The 24498-nt window shown below is 42.3% G+C and overlaps 1 protein-coding gene across 3 annotated transcripts in view; it reads right to left on the bottom strand.

Annotated features, from left to right (window-relative positions):
- Positions 1-24498, bottom strand: part of SLIT2 (slit guidance ligand 2) — a 474993-nt gene that overhangs the window by 109011 nt on the left and 341484 nt on the right. For all 3 annotated transcript variants that reach the window (XM_075346920.1, XM_075346918.1, XM_075346919.1), the window contains exons 10-11: positions 3835-3906; positions 1875-1946 (exon numbers count right to left, since the gene is read on the bottom strand). In XM_075346920.1, coding sequence (XP_075203035.1) covers positions 1875-1946; positions 3835-3906 — 144 coding nt within the window. The remainder of the gene's footprint in view (positions 1-1874; positions 1947-3834; positions 3907-24498) is intronic.

Below are 24498 nucleotides of genomic sequence, written 5' to 3'. Positions count from 1 at the left end.
TAGCAGATGGTAGGTAGGGATCTTTGCACAACTTCGCGTCTTTCCTCTGCTGGACGCCCTTCACACTCACATGACAGTCTAGGCGCTGGGATTCCTCACTTTGATTAGCGCATCCCCTTGCTGAAAGCTTTTAATTAGATTTTCTCTCCATAGAACTTAATCAATTAGTCATTACTAAATATTTTATGATCCTATTTCTCCCAAGTCTAAATGAAGGCGCAAATATGCGTTCCTCTGTCTGTGCGTGATTTACTGCTGTACATTCGTGTTTTCTCACTAAGTGTATTACAACAATAAATAATAAATCAGAATATTCTGCAAGCATGGGAACAGGGATCAATACATGGTAGAATTATGACACAGCGCCGAATATGATTTATTGTCAGTTTACGAACCCAACCAGACAAGCATTAGTCAGACCTCAGTTTCATTGCAGAGATAGGGCAGAATTTAATTTGTAGCTTATAGTTGATATTTTAGTACAGGTCAGATACCAAGTTATGAATGAAAAGTAGTCTATCTGCACAAAACGACCGTTCAAACAAAGCACAGGTGCTATGTGCACCCTTTGTGTGGTCAAACACTTCAGTGCACCTTCCCACTTACCGTATTTTTCGGATTATAAGACACACTTTTCCTCCCAAAAATTTGGGAGGAAAATGGGGTGTGTGTCTTATAAGCCGAATGTAGGTCACCGGGGTATGGTGGAGAGGGGGTCACAGGATTCAGGGGCTGTGCGCTTCTCTATGGGTGGTGCTGATGCTGATGTCAGGCTGTGCTCGCTGCCGGGGATGAGGTAGGGTCCATCCTGAAACTGTTGGAGGTGCGGGCTTCAAATAATGCGGCCCGGAGTCGGCGCGTGCACAGATTTAGCTCTCAGCTCAAGATCTCATGTGTCGCCTCTGATGCATTGATCTCACAGCAGCGGACTTATGGAAAATGGTGCCCCAGAAGTGATGTGCATAGATGAGCTCTCGGCTCGTCATTGAGCTGATAGCTCAATCTCTGCACGTGCCGACTCCGGGCGCCATTTCTTTGAAGGCCAAACTACCAACAGTTTCTGGATGCTCTTTCCTCACAGCACACACAGTGACCATCCGTCACACCCACATCTCCGCCCGCAGCATCGCCACTGCTTCCTGTAACCCCACTCCACCACTGCTGCCGCCCTCCCCCCTTGTAAGACACCCCCATATTATAAGATGGTCCCCATATATTTTTTTTTTTTACTCTTTTTTTTTTACTCTAAATTTGGGGTGCATCTTATAATCTAAAAAACAAAAAATACAGTATTTGCTTTTTATCTATCTCTGCCCTTCCTTGACTCCTGTACAGTGAGAGATATCAATCAAGAAGAAGGGAGTGGAGATAAAATGAAAAGAGAGCGTGAGAATGAAATGATTAGGCCATGCCAAGAGTGCACCGAGCAAATCTGCTTGGTTTGGATAGTCATTTTGTGCTGACAGACTCTCTTTAATATTAATGAAACGTGTCCAGAAAAAAAAGTGATTGATTGTTCTCAGTGAGAGAAATACTGGATACCAGAATGTACCGCACAACTATGGGAGGATACCAGAAAAAAAGTGAAACGGAATCTGTCAGCAAGTTTTTGCTATGTAATGAGCACCATGATTTAGAAGAAAACCTTTATTATGGTGATGTGTCAACAGGAGATTATCAGTACAGGACTACTGGGCTTGAGCCTCCTAGTCCAACCATCAGAGAAAACTGTATCACAACTTCTGCACCCAGTAAACTGTGACATATTCCTGAAATCAAAGTTTTTGACCCTACATCATAATCTTGTCAAGATTACATAGCACAATTCTGATGACCGATTCCTTTTAAATTTGATCAGAATCATTTATACTTACAAAGAGTTGAGAGATCGGAGCCCTTGGAAAGCATCTGGGGCTATTTCAGATATCTGGTTGTTGCTCAAATCACTGGAAAATAGAAAATAATTTGTGTTTACGGCACATAAACACTCACATATAACTTAGCTATCTCATTGTAAAGGTTTCCTACATTTTCTAGGGAGATTTTAAAATATGTAAGTGCAGCTCTGAAAAGTGCCGAAAGTGATGTGGAACTCCATGTATTTTTGTGGACCGCAGCTATAGATGGATAGTTGAAATGGAAAAGTTGCACTACAAAAAAAGTCTCCATGTAGCACTTGAATTAGAGCTTGATGCCCAAATCAAATTATGTTGAAAATAGGAGTTTTAGTAAAATCTCCAAGCTGTTGTGTTGATTGTAAGAAGAGACAAATGCACAAACGTTGAAGGCATGTGGTTTCATTGAGGTATTTCGAAGTATTCTGACTTCTTCCTCAGGATACAACCGATTTGGTTGTTTCATAAGGAAGAAGTGTAATTTTGAAGTATTTGAGACCTTGGAAACTCAAATTTGTGCTTAATTACCAAGAATGCTGTGACTCTGTCACCTAAATAATATAATGACCCAATGATAATGGCCAGCAATGGAGGATAATTTTAAAGCATGGTAAATATGTTTCTCGGAATTAATTGGATAATGGCCATAGACCAAAATATCATCAAATGATACAATGATCTCCATATCCCTGGTCCTAGTTAAAGGGGTGGTTCAAAACTCTGCAATAGTGGCCACATCTCTGTAAAACTGATAGGGAAGGCTTTCTCTAAATACCTTGTTCAAATAATTCTGCCTTGTAGCAGCGCTATTGCAGTCCGCTCATCCCCGTGAAGTGACCTTCTGTCTCCGTGACCTCTGAGATCCAGTGATGTCCCTTCAACTTCCAGTTGACCCAACATCATCGAGCCTGGCTACAGTCTATCTAAGTGACTGGGCTATGGACGGTGTTTCACCACTCGTCACCGCCCAGCGTCACAGCCCAGCATCGCTTCTGCTTGAGGCGCACTGCAGCGAAGGACAGAACGCGCAACATGTTGGCTGTGATGACCGGTCAAACTCCGCCCACAGCCCAGTCACTCAGGAAGACTGAAGTGGGGCTTGGTGATGTCAGGTCAACTGGAAGTTGACGTGACATCACCAGATCTCAGAGGTCACGGAGTGCGGGGGGGTGTCAGTCATGGGGATTAACGGACCGCAATACCACCACTCTGAGGCAGAATTGGCTGAAAAAGGTATTTAGAAAAAGCCTTCCCTATTAGTTTTACAGGGATGTGGCCACTTTTCCAGAGTAGTGAGCCACCCCCTTAAGACCAATATTAAGATTATTTTTTTTCCAAACTCTTTGAATTTTGAACAAATACATTAAAGTTCAGCTAAAAGGAGATTATGATTACCCGTCTTCTCTTACAATCAAGTTCACCAAATCTACAAGTCTAGTTTGGGCTTGGTGAAATCTGGAAACAGCCTCCACCAAAAAGTATCCTGCTCCCTCGCCTAGTTTTCCTTCATTTCTTTACATGAAGCCTCCTTCTATTATTAAGAGTTAGCAGATCTAATATACTAAAAATGAAAAAGACTTTACAAGGTTATCCAGCTGCAATATACTATTACTTTATGAACTGCTATATAAATTGATCTTTTATACATCTCCAAATTTTGACAAATTACATCAATTTACACCTAACGGAAACTTATGTAGCCACATTTATTGGAGTATTAATTCACATCAACACATGGGCAGAACAGGCTTAATAAATAACAGTAAGGTATTATATACCCATAAAACAACATTACCGATGATTAACAGGAGAAGAAGACCCATGTCCGAGGCGCTCAAACCATAATATTTGCTAATCGACCATCTGTGAAAAGCTCATGGGGAATATTTTTGGATACCTGTCACTACCATTAAAGTTCTAGTTTAGAATTATTACTTACATTCTCCTTAGCTTTTTATATGGTGAGAAAGCCCCCGGAGGTATGACCTTGATTGCGTTTTGTTCTAGTCTCCTAGGGAGGAAAATAATGTTCAGAACTTTCAGGAAAGTTTTAAACTTACAAGTAAGGACTTACATAAAGCCGTCACAACAAGATGGAGCACAACGAGAACATATTTTTTTTAGAATATCCCAGAATGTCTTAACGCTACATAAAAAACAGTTGCATCATTTAAATTTACGTAAACATCATAATTGTAACTGGTAATTATCGCTTCTATTCTATTCCAACTCTGCTAACGTTGACAAAGTAATAAGTAAGATAACAAAATAATACTCAGTTGTGAAACTTCCCTGTTCCAACGTTGTGTAAAGAAGAGGACTTTCCCTTTTTGGTTTGGCTTTTCATACTGATGCGAATGTTTTTAAAAGTTTTGTTAGAACAAGAAAAGTATAAATCAACTTGGTTGGTTGCAACTAGAGATAAGCAAACCCGAGGTTTGGTGTTCATTCCAAACACGGACTTTACAAAAAGACAGAGTTCCGATTTGGAGTTCAGGTGCTTTATGTTAGCAAACTCCTCCAGCAAGCATCACTGTGCTCGGGTACACTTGGTACTCAGCCTAATGCAAGTCGTTTGCAGTGTTTGAGCAGCTCGCACTGGAAGTAAGAACAACATGATATGATGCGTGCACCTCTTCCCCCCCCCAAAAAAGGAAAAACCCTCCCACCCGCCAGTGGAAGTGACCTATTTATGGCTGGATGGATGTGGGCAGAGACCCAAACTGCCCAATTAGTGACTTCCATTGGGGTTCAGGTCAAGTCCGGGTCCCAAACTGAACTTTAGCTAAAGTCCGGCTGAAGTAGTCGAACTGAATTTCCAAGGGTCTGCTCATCTCTAGTTGCAACTTAAAACATTGGAAAGGTTAACTAGTTGTATTGTTGAAGATAGTTGTGTTCAACCTTTTAACCCCCAAGCCACAATTTGCAGCCATTTGCAGCCAACTTGACCAATGGGGAATGTCTACAGTATTATTAAGTAATAAAATTAATCCATATAAGGCTGCTCTTCTTGTAGTAATGAGACCTTTGGTTAGTGATCAGAAGGGGAAGGATGATATTTTGGATTCAATTAATATTTAAAAAGAAAAAAATGGTTTGTCATAAACATAACTAAAGGGTTCCATTAACCTCAGATTAAAGTCAGCCAAATTTGCTGTCACTGGCAGAAATAGCTGATCATCGAATGTGTCTTGGGGCCTCCTGACCATCCCCAACAGTTGATGTTGAGGTAGATAAAGAATGGGATCCCAATTCAATGTTTAATCCTATTATTTCTTTAGGAGATAAGCTGCTGTCACAGGTGTCTGGCAGCAGCTTTCTACTCTTTCACCACTGAAACCAAATTATTTTTTTTGTGGAGAACATTCACGTCCATGGGTAAGTAAAGAAGTATACTTTAGCCAAAGAAGCTACTTAAGGTGTAAGGGCAATTATATATTTTTTATGATAATGATGATGATGTGCTTATAGTCCCTCACATATATATTTGACATTTATAGAGATGATCAGACCCCTGGAAGTTCAGGTTCTCAGGCTTCAGCCGGACTTTAGATAAAAGTTCAGTTCTGGACCCGGACTTGACCTGAAACCCAATTGAAGTCAACGATTGGGCAGTTTGGGTCTCCATCCACATATAGACAGCCATAAACAGAGCATCTTCAGGCAAGAGAGGATAGGGTTTTTATTTTTTGGAGGAAAATCGTTTATTGGCCAAGAAAGCCTTTTGATCAGATGTATAATGCACCAAAACTCAAGAGGATGGATGACAGCACATCTGAAAGTTTACCGGTGCCTGCCGGTAGGACTACTCTACTGCAGGTCCTAATATTGTAGTCAAGAGATAGATACAGCACTCAAGGATATTTTAGTTGCAGACAGTGAGTTCTTTATTTGACACACCACCAAATGAAAAACTACACAAAAGCAGAGCAACATTTCCTTTTTCGGCTATGTGGCTACAACAGGGTGTAGAGAGGTGGGTGACCGGCGGGATGATGGATTGGAAGGAGAACATAGAAGAATTCAGATACTATGGATGTCCTGTCATCGGATTCCGCTGATAAAATTGTAGCTACATTTTATAGAAATTGTATCCCAAGATATTCACAAAGTCTTAGTCTAGGTGCCAATTCTAAATATTCATGGGAATGAAGAGGCTGAAACCGATCGCATTTCATGGTTGCTTTCAAAAAAACAAAAATTAACTGTTGTTCTTGAAGATGATTTGTGAGGCACTGAGCTCCGGACTGGATATCTGCCAACCTCATATTAATCTGAACAGCTGTAGGAAGAGATGTATTAATCCTACAGCATTGATGTATACATGCATAGCCAGTGATGTAAACATTATCTGGAAGGTTTTGCCGGAAATATCTTGATCAAGGCCTGATAACTATTGTGTATGGTCTGCGGAAATGTAGTCATGAAACATGTTCTTCCCTTGATGAAATCTCTCTGAATACCAAGTAGGGAAATGAAAGTGATAAATGCTTGGCGCTATGCTTTGCATATTTTATTTTACTGTAGATACTCAGCCGCTTAATGTTATATTGCCCATTATAGGCTCAGATACCTAATACGTAACCCTACACAAGCTCTCGTTCAGACTGCTGCACATTCTGGATGTAACACCTTGAACCTCCATCATAGATGGCCAGGATATAAGAAATAAAACACATCATCGCAGTTTAAGGGTATTTTCACATAAGGCAAATATCTTGTAAACATTTGTATGACTGAATATCTATTTTGCATCTTTGAATGGGGTTGGCTTGGTGGCAAAGAAATGGCAGTTTTAAGGTGAATTTACACTGGTCAATAATTGGGAAACTTAGGAATGCTCATAAAGCAAAACATGTGTTAAGCAGGCTTTACACACATCGACATCGCTAGCGCCCCCGTCGGTTGTGAGTCACGGGCAAATCACTGCTCGTGGCACACAACATCGCTAGGAACAGTCACACTATACTTACCTGCCTAGCGACGTCGCTGTGGCCGGCGAACCACCTCCTTTCTAAGGGGGTGGTTCGTTCAGTATCATAGCGACGTCACTAAGAGGCCGCCCAATAGAAGCGGAGGGGTGGAGATGAGCGGGCTGACCATCCCGCCCACCTCCTTCCTTCCTCATTACGGGCGGCAGCAGGTACGAGGTTCTTCCTCGTTCCTGCGGTGTCACACATAGCGATGTTTGCTGCTGCAGGAACGGCGAACAACATCGTACCTGCAACAGCAACGATAATCGGGATAGGAACGACTGGACAACGATCAACGATTTGGTAATTTTGATCGTTAACAGGTCGTTCCTGTGTTTCACACGCAACGACGTCGCTAATGAGGCCGTATGTGCGTCACGAATTCTGTGACCCCCAACGACATCTCATTAGAGATGTCGTTGCGTGTAAAGCCCGCTTTAGGGATAACTATTTGTAAACTTGCTAAAAAATCACTTTTCTCCGAATGGGGCTGTTTTGATAGCAAAGAAATGGTAGTTTTGACCAACAAAATATACTGCTTGATGTATCAACACTAACAAACTGGAGGGTCAAAATATGTGCATTTTCTTAACCTTGCTTTACTATCTATAAGTCCTTAAATTTTGTAAAGCATGATTTCAAGATTTGTTAACTACAAAACCTAATAAAAATCATTTGAACAAGAAATGGTAGTTTTAAGGTGCATTTTCACAGGCCAATAGTTGGGAAACTTAGGAAAGCTTAGAACTAATTATTGGCCATGTAAAGGTGTCACCAATTACGTAATAAATGAGCAAAACACTCATGTTATAGGAATAACGATTTGTAAACTTGCTTAAAAAGTCACCTTTCTGGACAGCACATCTTGCCATGTACACATGACATGCTGCTGAGAACAATGATATTCTATGCGCACCAAAGTAATAATTGTTCTGTGCACATGGAAATGCAGTCAATCTATCTAAACAGGGAATTAAACAACTGCCAATAGGCCTAGATGTTCTTAAACGGCCATGGTTGGCCAGTGTAAATGCACCCTTAGCCTATCATGTTATGGGTACAGATATAACAAAGGTTATCTTGACTACAGCAAAGGAATATCACGGCACGTAAAAATTTGATTTGACTCCTAAATGGACATCAGTGAATGCGATGTTAAAGCAAACCTGTCAGATCCCCTATGCTGTCAAAACTAGCAGCATTCACACAGTGCCTTGCGAAAGTATTCGGGCCCCTTGAATTTTTCAACCTTTTCCTACATTTCAGGCTTCAAACATAAAGATAAAAATGTTAAAATGTAATGTTATGGTGAAGAATCAACAACAAGTGGAGCACAATTGTGAAGTTGAACGAAATTTATTGCTTATTTTAAACTTTTTTATTATATAAATAACTGAAAAGTGGGGTGTGCAATATTATTTTCCCCCATTAAGTTAATACTTTGTAGCTCCACCTTTTGCTGCGATTACAGCTGCAGTCTCTTGGGGTATGTGTCTATCAGTTTTTCACATCGAAAGACTGAAATTCTTGCCCAATCTTCCTTTGTAAACAGCTGGAGCTGAGTGAAGTTGGATGGAGAGTGTTTGTGAACAGCAGTTTTCAGCTCTTTCCACAGATTCTCGATTGGATTCAGGTCTGGACTGTGACTTGGCCATTCTAACACCTGGATATGTTTATTTGTGAACCATTTCATTGTAGATTTTGCTTTATGTTTGGGATCATTGTCTTGTTGGAAGACAAATCTCCGTCCCAGTCTCAAGTCTTTTGCAGACTCCAACAGGTTTTCCTCAAGAATGGTCCTGTAATTGGCTCCATCCATCTTCCCATCAATTTTAATCATCTTCCCTGTCCCTGCTGAAGAAAAGCAGGCCCAAACCATGATGCTGCCACCACCATGTTTGACAGTGGGGATGGTGTGTTCAGGGTGATGAGCTGTGTTGCTTTGACGCCAAACATATCGTTTGACAATGTGCCCAAATAGTTCGATTTTGGTTTCATCTGACAAAAGCACCTTCTGCCACATGTTTGGTGTCTCCCAGGTGGCTTGTGGCAAACTTTAAACAACACTTTTTATGGATATGTTTGAGAAATGGCTTTCTTATTGCCACTCATCCATAAAGGCCAGATTTGTGCAGTGTACGACTGATTGTTGTCCTATGGACAGACTCTCCCACCTCAGCTGTAGATCTCCGCAGTTCATACAGAGTGATCATGGACCTCTTGGCTGCATCTCTGACAAGTCTTCTCCTTATTTGAGATGAAAGTTTGGATGGAAGGCCGGATCTTGGTAGATTTGCAGTGCTATTCTACTCCTTCCATTTCAATATGATCGCTTGCACAGTGCTCCTTGGGATATTTAAAGTTTTGGAAATCTTTTTGTAACCAAATCCGGCTTTAAACTTCTCCACAACAGTATCACGGACCAGCCTGTTGTGTTCCTTGGTCTTCATGATGCTATATGTGCTTTAAACAGAACACTGAGACTATTAGAGAGCAGGTGCATTTATACGGAGACTTGATTACACACAGGGGATTATATTTATCATCATCAGTCATTTAGGACAACATTGGATCATTCAGAGATCCTCAATGAACTTCTGGAGTGAGTTTGCTGCACTGAAAGTAAAAGGGTCGAATAATCTTGCACGCCCGAATTTTCAGTTTATTCTTTTTTACAAAAGTTTAAAATAAGCAATAAATTTCGTTCAACTTCACAATTGTGTCCCACTTGTTGCTGATTCTTCACCATAACATTAAAATATCTTTTTGTTTGAAGTCTGAAATGTGGGAAAAGGTTGAAAAATTCAAAAGGGCCTAATACTTTCGCAAGGCACTGTACCTGTATGCCCAAATTCCCTTACTAAGCAGCCCTGTATAACACTATTCACTAATGTGAATGCTTAAGAAAAAACTGATTTATAAAGCTCACTGTCCCTATACTAATTAGGGCCTTGACTAGTCGCAAGGGTATTCGTTCCCCAGACTAGTCAGCTCTTTTTCTGTGTTATCTCGCTCCTGTGGATGTGAAAACATGATAGGTAATGGAACTCTTGCACATGCGCGCAGCTCATTTTAGCTGTTTCAGTGTGCCTCAAAAGCAGGGTTTACGCTTCCCAGCTTCATTAGGTGCACTGCACATGACTGGAAATTCAGAGGACGTGTAAGTGAGCCGTCAAATCTACACTTCCAGTGGGCCATCATGTGCAGTAAATGAAGCCGAGAAGCATCCACCCGCTTTTGAAACGCAAAGATGTGTCCGAAATGAGCCGTGCGCAAGATTGCCATTAGCATTTCTAGCTACCTGCTGCCACTGCTAGCAGCTGATACAATGGATTGGTGGGAAGCTACAGTTAGGTCCAGAAATATTTGGACAGTGACACAATTTTCGCGAGTTGGGCTCTGCATGCCACCACATTGGATTTGAAATGAAACCTCTACAACAGAATTCAAGTGCAGATTGTAACGTTTAATTTGAAGGTTTGAACAAAAATATCTGATAGAAATTGTAGGAATTGTACACATTTCTTTACAAACACTCCACATTTTAGGAGGTTAAAAGTAATTGGACAAATAAACCAAACCCAAACAAAATATTTTTATTTTCAATATTTTGTTGCGAATCCTTTGGAGGCAATCACTGCCTTAAGTCTGGAACCCATGGACATCACCAAACGCTGGGTTTCCTCCTTCTTAATGCTTTGCCAGGCCTTTACAGCCGCAGCCTTCAGGTCTTGCTTGTTTGTGGGTCTTTCCGTCTTAAGTCTGGATTTGAGCAAGTGAAATGCATGCTCAATTGGGTTAAGATCTGGTGATTGACTTGGCCATTGCAGAATGTTCCACTTTTTTGCACTCATGAACTCCTGGGTAGCTTTGGCTGTATGCTTGGGGTCATTGTCCATCTGTACTATGAAGCGCCGTCCTGATCAACTTTGCGGCATTTGGCTGAATCTGGGCTGAAAGTATATCCCTGTACACTTCAGAATTCATCCGGCTACTCTTGTCTGCTGTTATGTAATCAATAAACACAAGTGACCCAGTGCCATTGAAAGCCATGCATGCCCATGCCATCACGTTGCCTCCACCATGTTTTACAGAGGATGTGGTGTGCCTTGGATCATGTGCCGTTCCCTTTCTTCTCCAAACTTTTTTCTTCCCATCATTCTGGTACAGGTTGATCTTTGTCTCATCTGTCCATAGAATACTTTTCCAGAACTGAGCTGGCTTCATGAGGTGTTTTTCAGCAAATTTAACTCTGGCCTGTCTATTTTTGGAATTGATGAATGGTTTGCATCTAGATGTGAACCCTTTGTATTTACTTTCATGGAGTCTTCTCTTTACTGTTGACTAAGAGACAGATACACCTACTTCACTGAGAGTGTTCTGGACTTCAGTTGATGTTGTGAACGGGTTCTTCTTCACCAAAGAAAGTATGCGGCGATCATCCACCACTGTTGTCATCCGTGGACGCCCAGGCCTTTTTGAGTTCCCAAGCTCACCAGTCAATTCCTTTTTTCTCAGAATGTACCCGACTGTTGATTTTGCTACTCCAAGCATGTCTGCTATCTCTCTGATGGATTTTTTCTTTTTTTTCAGCCTCAGGATGTTCTGCTTCACCTCAATTGAGAGTTCCTTAGACCGCATGTTGTCTGGTCACAGCAACAGCTTCTAAATGCAAAACCACACACCTGTAATCAACCCCAGACCTTTTAACTACTTAATTGATTACAGGTTAACGAGGGAGATGCCTTCAGAGTTAATTGCAGCCCTTAGAGTCCCTTGTCCAATTTCTTTTGGCCCCTTGAAAAAGAGGAGGCTATGCATTACAGAGCTATGATTCCTAAACCCTTTCTCCGATTTGGATGTGAAAACTCTCATATTGCAGCTGGGAGTGTGCACTTTCAGCCCATATTATATATATAATTGTATTTCTGAACATGTTTTTGTAAACAGCTAAAATAACAAAACTTGTGTCACTGTCCAAATATTTCTGGCCCTGACTGTAGGTGTCGCCAGGGGTGCCGATCAAACATTGTTGACCATCCTAAAGATAGGCCATCAATGTACAAATCGTGGCCAACCTCTAAGTGCTCTAAGAGTGTTTAGCATTTTCCCAAGCCTCTGCCTCCCTGGCTCTCTTTCCTGTCCAGCCCCACTGTCTTCAGATTGACCGCTCACTAGATTGAATAGTAAGCCATCCCTCTGTTTCTGAGATGTACCCGGACGTGCCCAAAATGAGCCACTCACATGCGCAAGATTTTCATTAGTTGGCTTTCATTAGTTATGCTGGCTCATGGAAATCATGTTACTACACCCACAGGTGAATGATAACATGGGAAGAGGGCCGACTAGTCTGGGGAAGTAACGTCCCTTCGACTAGTCAATGCCCTTATTAGTATAGGGAAAGCAAAGTTTCTAAGTTATTTTCTTTTTAAACATTCATACTAGTGAATAGCGTTATACAGGGCTGGTTAGGGAGGGAATTTGGGCATACAGGTATCAATGCTGCTGGGTTGGAGGGCAGAGGGGACCTGACAGGTTACTATAAGTTATCTTGATCCTGTGCATATCAGATAACTTTCTGTGAAAAGTTATCATGTTGAGTTATGAATCATGATATCCTATTTCTGTACACATTCTTTATTTTATAATGCATAGTTATAAAACAATAACATATTAGACAGATTAGAAGCTAATTACGTAGACACACAACAAAGGCAATTTTCATGAGATAAAGTTGACTTCAAGGTTTTTGGGATTACAAGTTATGGTCATATGGAAAAAAAAAGAAAAGTCAATTGGCACTGGGCAAATCAATAAATCCTTTGTATTTACTTCCTAACAGCCAAATTAGGATGTGATTAAGAAGAACTAGAAAAAAAAAACAAGATTAAAAGAAAGCAAATAATATCCTATTCCAAGGAGATTCCAATTAGGCCATTAATGTGTGAAAACTACAAAGGGTCAAGAAATGAAAATTGTCTATAATACAAAAACTTTGCCCAATTGTACAAAAAATGGGTCCAGATTGATATGCCAGATAAACAAAATGAAGGGGTTAGACATGACACTGCGCGAAGATGTCAAGAGTAAAAGCCCTTCAATAAATGGCAGTCAGGATCCACCTTCAGGCGGCAAACTCTGTGGAGCAGAATGAAGTACAAAGGGATGAGAATGATGGCTATTATTTCCAAGGATATAGCTCTATAATCATGACATGACTATCTTAGATATCGTATAACAGCAGAGCCAAGGCTCATCATCATTGAAGCCTGCGGTGACACCTTTTATCTTATATTTGCTTCTCGGAAAAAGTAGCCAAGACGTAAAAGCTGTGCGTTCAAGACTTAAAGAATGAACAGTTCAAGTAAAGTGCCATGTTATATGACCCGGCATTAAACCGCAGGTCCCACATAAATATAATAATCATCTAATAAAGTAGAAAGCTTTCAGATGAGTGAGACCTCACCTGACCACAACTGTCTAAAAGCCCAGATCTTCAAGGGCCAACCGATGATTCACAATGCTTCTTGTGCGCGGCTGGAATATGGCTCAGAAAGCTCACTTTATATAGTTCATCTTTACTGACATAATGGAAGGTACAGAAGGAGATAGATTTTACAGATGGGATTTGATGACGTTAAAAAGGGGAAATAATGCAAAGACATTTCTTGTCTGTGAATGTAAGTGGCAGTGGGACTATGTATTTGAGGGTCTCTTCCACCAAATGCGCCTGTTAGTCAGGTGCTACAATGCCCAGCGCAAGCTGTGAAGATTTGACCAATTTCCCTTGCTTTTATTTTGTATTATTCTAGTATTACATTATAAATGGCACAGCTAAACCTGAGTTTTCTGATCTTCAAGGGAGTCTGTCAGAACCCTCTACCCAAACTGTCATTTTTCTCTCTGAAAAATAATGTCACCCACACTTTTGCTTATGGAATTTGTTTCCTGACTGATAAAAAAGCTTTTTATATAAAAGTAAAACTTGTGGTTGTCCCCTACTTTTACAATGATGTCTATCCTTAGTATAGTTCATCAGTGTCTGATCACCCAGGGTTCGAATCTCTGCACTCCCGCCGATCAGCTCTTTTTAGATCCGGCAGCGGAAGCTCTGAAGCTGCTCGTCAAATGATAGCGGCTGCGGCCGGGTACTGCACCTCAGCCTCCCATTCAAATTAATAGGAGGCGGAGGTTCACTACTCAACTGCGGCCACTATCAGAAGACGGGGCAGCTCCAGAACTCAGCATTTCCAGCTGCCTGCTGCCGACATCAAGTACAGTTGATCGGTGGGGGTGCCGGGTGTTGGCAGGGGTGCCAATCAGACATTGATGACTATCCTAAAGATAGGCCATCAATGTAAATGTAGTGTCCAACGTCTAAGTGCTCTAAGAGTGTTTAGTATTCTCCCAAGCCCCTGCCTCCCTGGCTCTATTTCCTGTCCAGCCTCAACTTCATTCGATTGACTGACAGCTCACTAGGTTGACTACACCTCCAGTGAGCCATCAGTCAGGTAGACAAAGGAGGTGCTGGATAGGGAATAAAGTCAGGGAGGTGTAAACTTGGGGAGGGCTCTGATCCTGCACAGAGCACTTATGCTTAATTTGTATATGAATTAAAATAGCTATTTTTCAGTGAGGGAGCGAAAGACTGCATGGGTAAAGGTCTTTCAAAGACCAACATGACTATATCAATGGTTTTGGTGGTTGGAGGTGGGAGGGGGAAGGTTTATCGCTCTGACAGAGTCTCTTTAAACATGTATGCCATTTTAAAAAGGTCTCCAAATACAATAGATAAGAGTTTTCTAAACCTGCCGATTTCGGCACCATTGACTGATATTCTAATTGCATTGGAACCTCCTGACTCTCTCTCAACATATTATGTCAGGGAGGAGAAAGATAGAATGATCTGTCTTGTTGAATGGCTACAGCCAATCCCTTTGTTCTCCCAGGAGATAAGTCACTGTCTGAGGAGACGAATATCTCACCGAGAGAACAGGAACCCATGGGCAACCTGGGTATGGGAAAATCGAAAGATCTAATAGGGGGCGTTATTGTACTGTATAATGGACACGTTTTTATTGGATGGAGATAAGTAAAGTGCTTAATGTAAAGTAAAGGATTTTTTTTATATCAAAACGGATAGGTATCAGCATTGTATGTTCCCTGTGTGTAGTAAAATACTTGCTAGTTGCCATCTTCTGCTGTTCCTATTTGCTGCTCTGGTCCACTTTCGGACCACTTGACTGGAGTTCTGACTAGTGGATCACTCCAGTGTTTTCTGTGCAGACTGGAAGACACTTTTCAATGTACGTTTATGAGACTCAGAACAAAACGATTATAGACTTACATTAAAAGTAAGTAATGGTTGGCAATGACTTCTGACCAGTCACAGCTGTGGTCAAGGAAAAGGACCAGAGCAGCACTGGAAAAAGTATAAGACAGTCACCGGTAAGTATTTTGTATGTTTAGTATGTTACTTCACACACAGTCATACATTACTGATACCTAACTGGTGGAGAAATTAAAAACACACTGGAAAGATGTGATATGACATCAATGGATTATCCTTTAAATTATTAGGAATCAGCTTCAGGTCTAGAAACAGTCACATTGATATTTAGATGGGATGATTTAGGAAAACATTCAAAGGGAGTTGGACCTGATGGCCCTTGAAGTCCCTCCTAACTGTACCATTCTATGATTCTATGATAAATACAGCACTATGGTTGTGCCAGCAGTGAAGGGGATACAGGCTTGCTGGAGAGTACCTATCCGTTTTCTATAGAGTTGGGAGTCTCTAGAATTGGACTTAATGAGTTGATAAACATGGCACTTCTGCAGTGGTGCACAAGTAGGGTCCAAAACCATCTCAAGTAGATGTAGAAACTTGGCACTCAAGATCAATGTGAACAGTGTTTATTATTGTGAAGAACTTGTAGGACAAGTTCAGATATTTTGGTCGAAAGACCTTTATCAGTGTGCGTGCAGAGGGTCCTCAGAAAGTATAGTAGCATGGCAAGCGGTGTAGATGGGTATGACATGGTGTCCACCGCTGTCTATATGGATACCGCGTCATACCCAGCTACGCCACTCGCCACGCTACCATACTTTCTGAGGACCCTCTGCACACTGATTAAGGTCTTTGACAGAAATGTCTGTCCTTGTGCTGGTCCTAGAAGTTCTTAACAATAAAAAACGACTATTCACATTGATGATGAGTGCCAAGTTTCTACATCTTCTAGAGTTGGACTGTTACCAATACATCCATGATGAACCCTAAGGATAATAGGAAAGAAGCTCTGCGTCACTGATATATAGGTGCTCAGGGAAAAAAACAGTCAAAAGTAAAGAGTACCCCGGCACACTATTACTCCCCAATGAAAAAAATCAAGCGACTGTTCATAATGCAAATTTCTTTTTATTGATCAAAATGTGCTGTAAATTATGAAATATGATTCGTCCAAATAAGTCGACGTTTCGGCTTGTAGGCCTTCGTCAGACTGGACTTTATCTGAACATAATGAACAAAAACAAAAATCAATATCAAATATACAAGATTGACAGAATGAAACACAGTTTCAACTTGTTGTTGGAAACTGTGTTTCATTCTGTCAATCTTGTATATTTGATATTGATTTTTGTTTTTGTTCATTATGTTCAGATAAAGTCCAGTCTGACGAAGGCCTACAAGCCGAAACGTCGACTTATTTGGACGAATCATATTTCATAATTTACAGCACATTTTGATCAATAAAAAGAAATTTGCATTACGAACAGTCGCTTGATTTTTTTCATTGGGGAGTAATAGTGTGCCGGGGTACTCTTTACTTTTGAACCCTAAGGATAAAGCCTCAGCATCCAGCCACATTGATATGTATGGTGTTCACTATCTGTAAAGACAGAAGGGACTGTGGGATAACTGGAGTGCAACATCTCCCTCAATTTGATGAGCAATGGATGAATTCTCCACCTACCGGACAATGATGGTCTATTCAAAGATTGGCAATTCGTGTTTATTAGACTTGTGTTGAGAGAACCATGCAAATGTGTGTGGCCACCAATCTACTTGGAAGCTGGAAAGCATGGCTTACCTGCCTAACAGGAGGGGGGAATGGATGCTCATGCTATTCCAATCGGTAGAGATCCAAGCGGTAGGACCCCACCGATCCGATATCAATAGAATGCAATGTGCATGTGACAGCCAAAGACAGTGTGACTGTGATTATCTGCGGATGTTGTGTATGGCACAACGTATTGAAGCCACATACTGCCCCTACACTCCCAATGCCCTACACTACACATCGTCAGAAAATAATTCGGATAAAATCACTGTGGTAAATAAAAAATTAGAAATTTCTTGATGAAATTATGGTTTACTCTGTGTTGTGCTGATCACTCTGCCTTTGACCATTTATAATCTGAGTCTGTTTTCTCATTCCAGGAGTTATCCTACTCATATTCTGTTCCATGAGAAAACACATATAAAAATCAGTATGACAAGAATTTTATTAGGTGTAATATATCATCATCCTGACAAGGTATTACAAATGCTGGGATATGTCGATGACATGGGGAGCAAGAAGAAATATATGAAACAGTATAATCCATCTAGGATTTCTTTGCAGAACGAAATATGTTGGGATGGGATTTTTATGAGTTTTCATATTCTTAAATTTGGTAGTCTGCTGCTATAAACATAAGTACATGATATTAGATAACTATAATAGAAAGGAATCTAAGACTGGATCTTTAGTGTTTATTCCAAGAGAATGGGGCAGATAGGAAAGAGCGCACTGTATGGACAAGTGATCTAGATCCGTGGCAGGGAAAAATTAGTACATCCCCTGGATAAATAATAAACAGGCCAAACAGGGAAAAATAAAAGTGTTTATATATATAATTTTTTTTTAATCACAAAAGTAAGTACACCCATCACATTTTTGTAAACATTTTATTATATCTTTTCATAGGAAAACACTGAAGATCTGACTTTGATACAATGTACAGTAGTCAGCGTGCAGCTTGTATAACAGTGAAAATTTGGTATTATCTAAATAACTCAACACACAGTCATTAATGTCTAAACTGCCGGCAACAAAATTGAGTACACCTAAGTGAAAATGGCCAAATTAGCTATTTTCCCTCCCCCGGTGTCATGTGAGTCATTATTGTTACAAGGTCTCTCTCAGGTGTGAATGGGGAGCAGGTTTGTTACATTTGGTGTTATAGCTTACACACTCTCTCATAATGGTCACTGGAAGTTCACCCTGGCTCCTCATGGCAAAGAATTCTCTGAGGATATGGAAAAAAAAAATGTTGCTCTACAGAAAAATGGCCTAGGCTATACAAAGATTGCCAACACTCTGACACGGAGCTTGCAGCACGGTGGCCAAGATCATAGAGCAGTTAACAAGACAGGTTCCACTTAGAACAGGCCTCGTGATAGCTGAACAAAAAAGTTGTGTGCATGCGCTCAGTGTCATATCCAGAGGTTGTCTTTTCAAAATAGACATATGAGTGTTGCTAGCATTGCTGCAGGTGTTACAGGAGTGAAAGGGGGGTTGGGGTTAGGCTATGAGTACTCAGACCATACGCTGCACACTGCATCAAATTTGTCTGCATGGCTGTCGTCCTAGAAGGAAGCCTCTCCTAAAGATGATGCACAATAAAGCCTGCAAACAGTTTGCTGAAGAAAGCAGACTAAAGACATGGATTACTGTAATCATGTCCTGTGGTCTCATGAGACCAAGATAAACTTACTTGGTCAGATGGTGTCTAGCGCTTATGGCAGCAACCAGGTGAAGAGTACAAAGACAAGGTTGTGCTGCCTACAGTCAGGCATGGTGGTGGGAGTGTCATGGGTTCAGGCTGCTTGAGTGCTGCTGGCTGTGTGGAGCAAAAGTTCATTGAGGCAACCATGAATGCCATCATGTACTGTGAATACTGAGGAAGAGCATGATCCCCTCCCTTCAGAAACTGGTCCGCAGGGTCAGTATTTTAACATAACAACCCCAAACACACATCCAAGATGACTACTACCTTGCTAAATAAACTGATGGTAAAGGTGCTGGACTAGCCAAGCATCTTCACACCTAAACCCTACTGAGTGTCTGTGGGGTCTCCATAAACGGAAGGTGGAGTAGAGCAAAGTCTCTAACATCAAACAGGTTTATGATGTCATCATGGAGGATGAAAAAGGATTTAGTGGCTCCTGTGAAGCTCTAGTGAGCTCAAAGCCCAAGAGAGTTAAGGCAGTGCTTGAAAATAGTGGTTGCCATAGAAAATATTCATACTTTAGGTCAATTTGGCCATTTTCACTTAGGAGTGTACTCACTTTTGCTGCCAGTGGCTTAGACATTACTGGCTGTGTGTTGAGTTATTGAGAGGGCACCAAATTTACACTGTTATACAAGGTGTACACTGACTACTGTAGATTGTATCAAAGGGTCAGATCTTCAGTGTTGTCCCATGAAAAAATATAATAAAATATTTACAAAAATGTGAGGGGTGTACTCATTTTTTAGATATACTGGATATACGAATCATAGACATCAGATAGCTGTTGGCTAAATTTGCAATAGGCCAATTACTGTAGGTTAAGTGAATAAGTGTTCTCTACGGGGAAAGAGGAGGGTGCCACTGAAAAAAAAGTTCGGCAAAGAAATTTAATCATCGGTACAGCAAGACAGTGTGCATGAAGGCTTATATAGGAGTTTATAGCGAAGTTCATAATTACAGTGCCTACAAGTAGTATTCAACCCCCTGCAGATTTAGCAGGTTTACACATTCAGAATTAACTTGGCATTGTGACATTTGGACTGTAGATCAGCCTGGATGTGTGAAATGCACTGCAGCAAAAAAGAATGTTATTTCTTTTTTTCTTTTTTTTTTTTTAAATTGTGAAAAGTTTATTCAGAGGGTCATTGATTATTCAACCCCTCAAACCACAAGAATTCTGTTTGGTTCCCCTAAAGTATTAAGAAGTATTTCAGGCACAAAGAACAATGAGCTTCACATGTTTGGATTAATTATCTCTTTTTCCAGCCTTTTCTGACTAATTAAGACCCTCCCCAAACTTGTGAACAGCACTCATACTTGGTCAACATGGGAAAGACAAAGGAGCATTCCAAGGCCATCAGAGACAAGATCGTGGAGGGTCACAAGGCTGGCAAGGGGTAGAAAACCCTTTCCAAGGAGTTGGGCCTACCTGTCTCCACTGTTGGGAGCATCATCCGGAAGTGGAAGGCTTATGGAACTACTGTTAGCCTTCCACGGCCTGGACAGCCTTTGAAAGTTTCCACCCGTGCCGAGGCCAGGCTTGTCCGAAGAGTCAAGGCTAACCCAAGGACAACAAGGAAGGAGCTCCGGGAAGATCTCATGGCAGTGGGGACATTGGTTTCAGTCAATACCATAAGTAACGTACTCCACCTTAATGGTCTCCGTTCCAGACGAGCCCGTTAGGTACCTTTACTTTCAAAGCGTCATGTCAAGGCTCGTCTACAGTTTGCTCATGATCACTTGGAGGACTCTGAGACAGACTGGTTCAAGGTTCTCTGGTCTGATGAGACCAAGATCGAGATCTTTGGTGCCAACCACACACGTGACGTCTGGAGACTGGATGGCACTGTATACGACCCCAAGAATACCATCCCTACAGTCAAGCATGGTGGTGGCAGCATCATGCTGTGGGGCTGTTTCTCAGCCAAGGTGCCTGGCCATCTGGTCCGCATCCATGGGAAGATGGATAGCACGGCCTTCCTGGAGATTTTGGCCAAGAACCTCCGCTCCTCCATCAAGGATCTTAAGATGGGTCGTCATTTCATCTTCCAACAAGACAACGACCCAAAGCACACAGCCAAGAAAACCAAGGCCTGGTTCAAGAGGGAAAAAATCAAGGTGTTGCAGTGGCCTAGTCAGTCTCCTGACCTTAACCCAATTGAAAACTTGTGGAAGGAGCTCAAGATTAAAGTCCACATGAGACACCCAAATAACCTAGATAACTTGGAGAAGATCTGCATGGAGGAGTGGGCCAAGATAACTCCAGAGACCTGTGCCGGCCTGATCAGGTCTTATAAAAGACGATTATTAGCTGTAATTGCAAACAAAGGTTATTCCACAAAATATTAAACCTAGGGGTTGAATAATAATTGACCCACACTTTTATGTTGAAAATTTATTAAAATTTAACTGAGCAACATAACTTGTTGGTTTGTAAGATTTATGCATCTGTTAATAAATCCTGCTCTTGTTTGAAGTTTGCAGGCTCTAACTTATTTGCATCTTATCAAACCTGCTAAATCTGCAGGGGGTTGAATACTACTTGTAGGCACTGTAAAGCTGGTGTCACACATAACGACGACGACAACGACGTCGCTGCTACGTCACCATTTTCTGTGACGTTGCAGCGACGTCCCGTCGCTGTCGCTGTGTGTGACATCCAGCAACGACCTGGCCCCTGCTGTGAGGTCGCCGGTCGTTGCTGAATGTCCAGCTTCATTTTTTGGTCGTCACTCTCCCGCTGTGACACACACATCGCTGTGTGTGACAGCGAGAGAGCGACGAAATGAAGCGATCAGGAGCCGGCACTGGCAGCTGCGGTAAGCTGTAACCAGCGTAAACATCGGGTAACCAAGGGAAGCCCTTTCCCTGGTTACCCGATGTTTACGCTGGTTACCAGCCTCCGCTCTTGCTGCCAGCGCCGGCTCCTGCACTGTGACATGTGGCTTTCAGTATGCATCGGGTAATTAACCCGATGTATACTGTAGCAAGGAGAGCAAGGAGTCAGCGCTAAGCAGTGCGCGCGGCTCCCTGCTCTCTGAACTGTGACATGTAGCTGCAGCACACATCGGGTTAATTAACCCGATGTGTGCTGTAGGAGAGCAAGGAGCCAGCGCTAAGCGCGGCTCCCTGCTCTCTGAACATGTAGCACAGCGACCTTATGATCGCTGCTTCTGCTGTGTTTGACAGCTAAGCAGCGATCATAACAGCGACTTACAAGGTCGCTGTTACGTCACCGAAAATGGTGACGTAACAGCGACGTCGTTGTCGCTGTCGTTTAGTGTGACACCAGCTTAAGGCACCAAAAAAACCTTAAGCTGTATAGTAGGTTTTGGTTTATAACCCCCTTCCAATCAATTCTCAAAGCTCCAAGCAAAATGTCCTTTTACCTCTTCCAACCACATCAGGTAAACTTGTCCCAGAAGGGTATTTGGAAGAAAGTCAAACTATTCCATACTCTATTGGGTACTTTGCACGCTGCAACATCGCTAGCCGATTGTAGCGATGCCGAGCGCGATAGTCCCCGCCCCCGTCGCAGATGCGATCTCTTGTGATAGCTTCCGTAGCGAACATTATCGCTACGGCAGCTTCACACGCACTTACCTGCCCTGCGACGTCGCTCTGGCCGGCGACCCGCCTCCTTCCTAAGGGGGCAGGTCGTGCGGCGTCACAGCGACGTCACACGGCAGGCGGCCAATAGAAGTGGAGGGGCGGAGATGAGCGGGACGTAAACATCCCGCCCACCTTCTTCCTTCCTCATTGCAGGCGGGACGCAGGTAAGGAGATGTTCCTCGCTCCTGCGGCTTCATACACAGCGATGTGTGCTGCCGCAGGAACGAGGAACAACATCGTACCTGTCGCTGCAGCAAAATTATGGAAATGACCGACGCTACACAGATCACCGATTTTCCACGCTTTTGCGATCGTTTATCGGTGCATCTAGGCTTTACACGTTGCGACATCGTTACTGGCGCCGGATGTGAGTCACTTTCGATTTGACCCCGACGAGATCGCAGTAGCGATGTCGCAATGTGCAAAGTACCCCTAAGAGAAGACAAGGGAATGGAACGGAGATATAAAAGTACAGAGACAATGGGTGAGAGTAGATTGAGGAGACGGCAAAGAAAACATAATGGGAGAGGAGGGAAATGGAATGAGAAAATAGAAGAGCATAGAGGAAAAAATTAAAGGAAGAGAAGTCTTGGTAATTTCCACTGAAAACTACATGGACTCCCCATGTATCACACTGCAACGAATATGCAGCAGCTCAATAAATAATGAGTGATAAGCGAAGCATTGGCTTAGATACAGCGCTGTGTCAAGGATGTACGGCTCAAAGGCTACTCTATTAAATATTCAGTGCATCCACCAGTGACTCCTGATGTTCCATCTCTCCGCAGACACAATGCTCCAGGCTTTTCTTTGTCCATATAAATTCACTTGACTACTAAGCAGGTAAATCAAAGACACTTTAATAAAAACACTTCACAGCCTTTGCTGGAAACTAGAGGATGCACCATCTGGGCAACATAATTTAAAACAGGAAAGGAAATTGAAGCAACAGTGATCTCTGGTTGACATCTACGTTCTCGTTGCTTCTGCTTTACAAACACATTTTAACCAATAAGGTGCCTGTGAAAAGCTAAAAACAGAGGACTTTTATCACAAGAAGTTGTGGCAATGACAAACTAAACTCCTCTACACCTGTAATAGGTCACGTATCAGCTCAGCCAATGCTCATGATCATATACAGGGTCGTGGAGTAAGGGCCAGGCTACTTTTGTGAATTCCCTACTCAATATAACCCCTAAAATATCATATATCTGCATAACTTACATACCGGTGTCCCCACACTGTCCTGCCCCCCTCCCCTGGTGGGGACATCAGTTCTCATGTGCCTGTCAGTCCTGCAGTGTCCACTCCCTGCTCAGATCATGCTGCTAACTCCTGGGGCCTGCACACACCGCACAGGCCTCCTGGGAATGCCCATAGGGTGCATGTGTGGCCAAGCTCCTTTTCTTAAAGGGCCAGACTTCCCTGACCCGGAAGTGCCTCTCAGGTCAGCTGAGAGGTTTCAGGTATTTAAAGCACCTTCCCCTTATGGGAGGTGCCTGGGCAATGAGTTATTTACATTTTTAGTTCTCAGGTCCTCAGTGCTGCTGTCGCTGCTGTTATTGTGCTACAGTCTGCTGCTGATTTGTGCCTCTGTTTCACTACACTCCTTATTTGCTGCTGCTATGACCATCTACACCAGCTGTCTGCCACGATACCAGCGGCCACAATTATCGGCCACTGTCATCCATCCATCTATATCAAGCGAATCCACAACACTGCCTGCTGTTGCTACAACCAGGGACTGTATTGTGCCCGTGACGCCAGCTGCCGAGAAACCGCAGATCCCCTGGAGCTGCCCTGCGCCGGCTGCTTACCAGTGTGTGTACCTGCTGCCACCTCCGGTGGCAGTAGTGAAGACTCGGCAGTCAGTTCGCTCAACTGGCAAGTATACGGTACCTTCGGTCCTGTGCACCCACTAATACAGCACTCCTCCCACAAACGTAACAATCTGGTTGCCGCCAATCTCCAATGCCTTTTTATACATTAGGCAAGCGAATATGGTACACGTTGGTTAGCAGTCAGCTAAATGCTCTTCATTAGCTGTTCTTCCAGAATTGCCCATGTACTGTATATGCATGCTCAAAGGGATTGTGCCATGAACAATTATACATTTTAATGAATAGATCATAGACTAAAAATAAGTTGTGTTTTCAATAGAGGACAATAGACTAGACGGCTCTCCATTAAGAAGAAAGGATGGGAAACGTTAAAATCCAATGTGGTCAACTCTTTTTCTG

This window comes from Anomaloglossus baeobatrachus, chromosome 1 (genome assembly GCF_048569485.1).
Source record: "Anomaloglossus baeobatrachus isolate aAnoBae1 chromosome 1, aAnoBae1.hap1, whole genome shotgun sequence".
Classification (NCBI taxonomy): Eukaryota; Metazoa; Chordata; class Amphibia; order Anura; family Aromobatidae; genus Anomaloglossus; species Anomaloglossus baeobatrachus.
The sequence above is the reverse complement of the archived record's forward strand: the minus strand, read 5'-3'. Positions and strand labels throughout refer to the sequence as shown.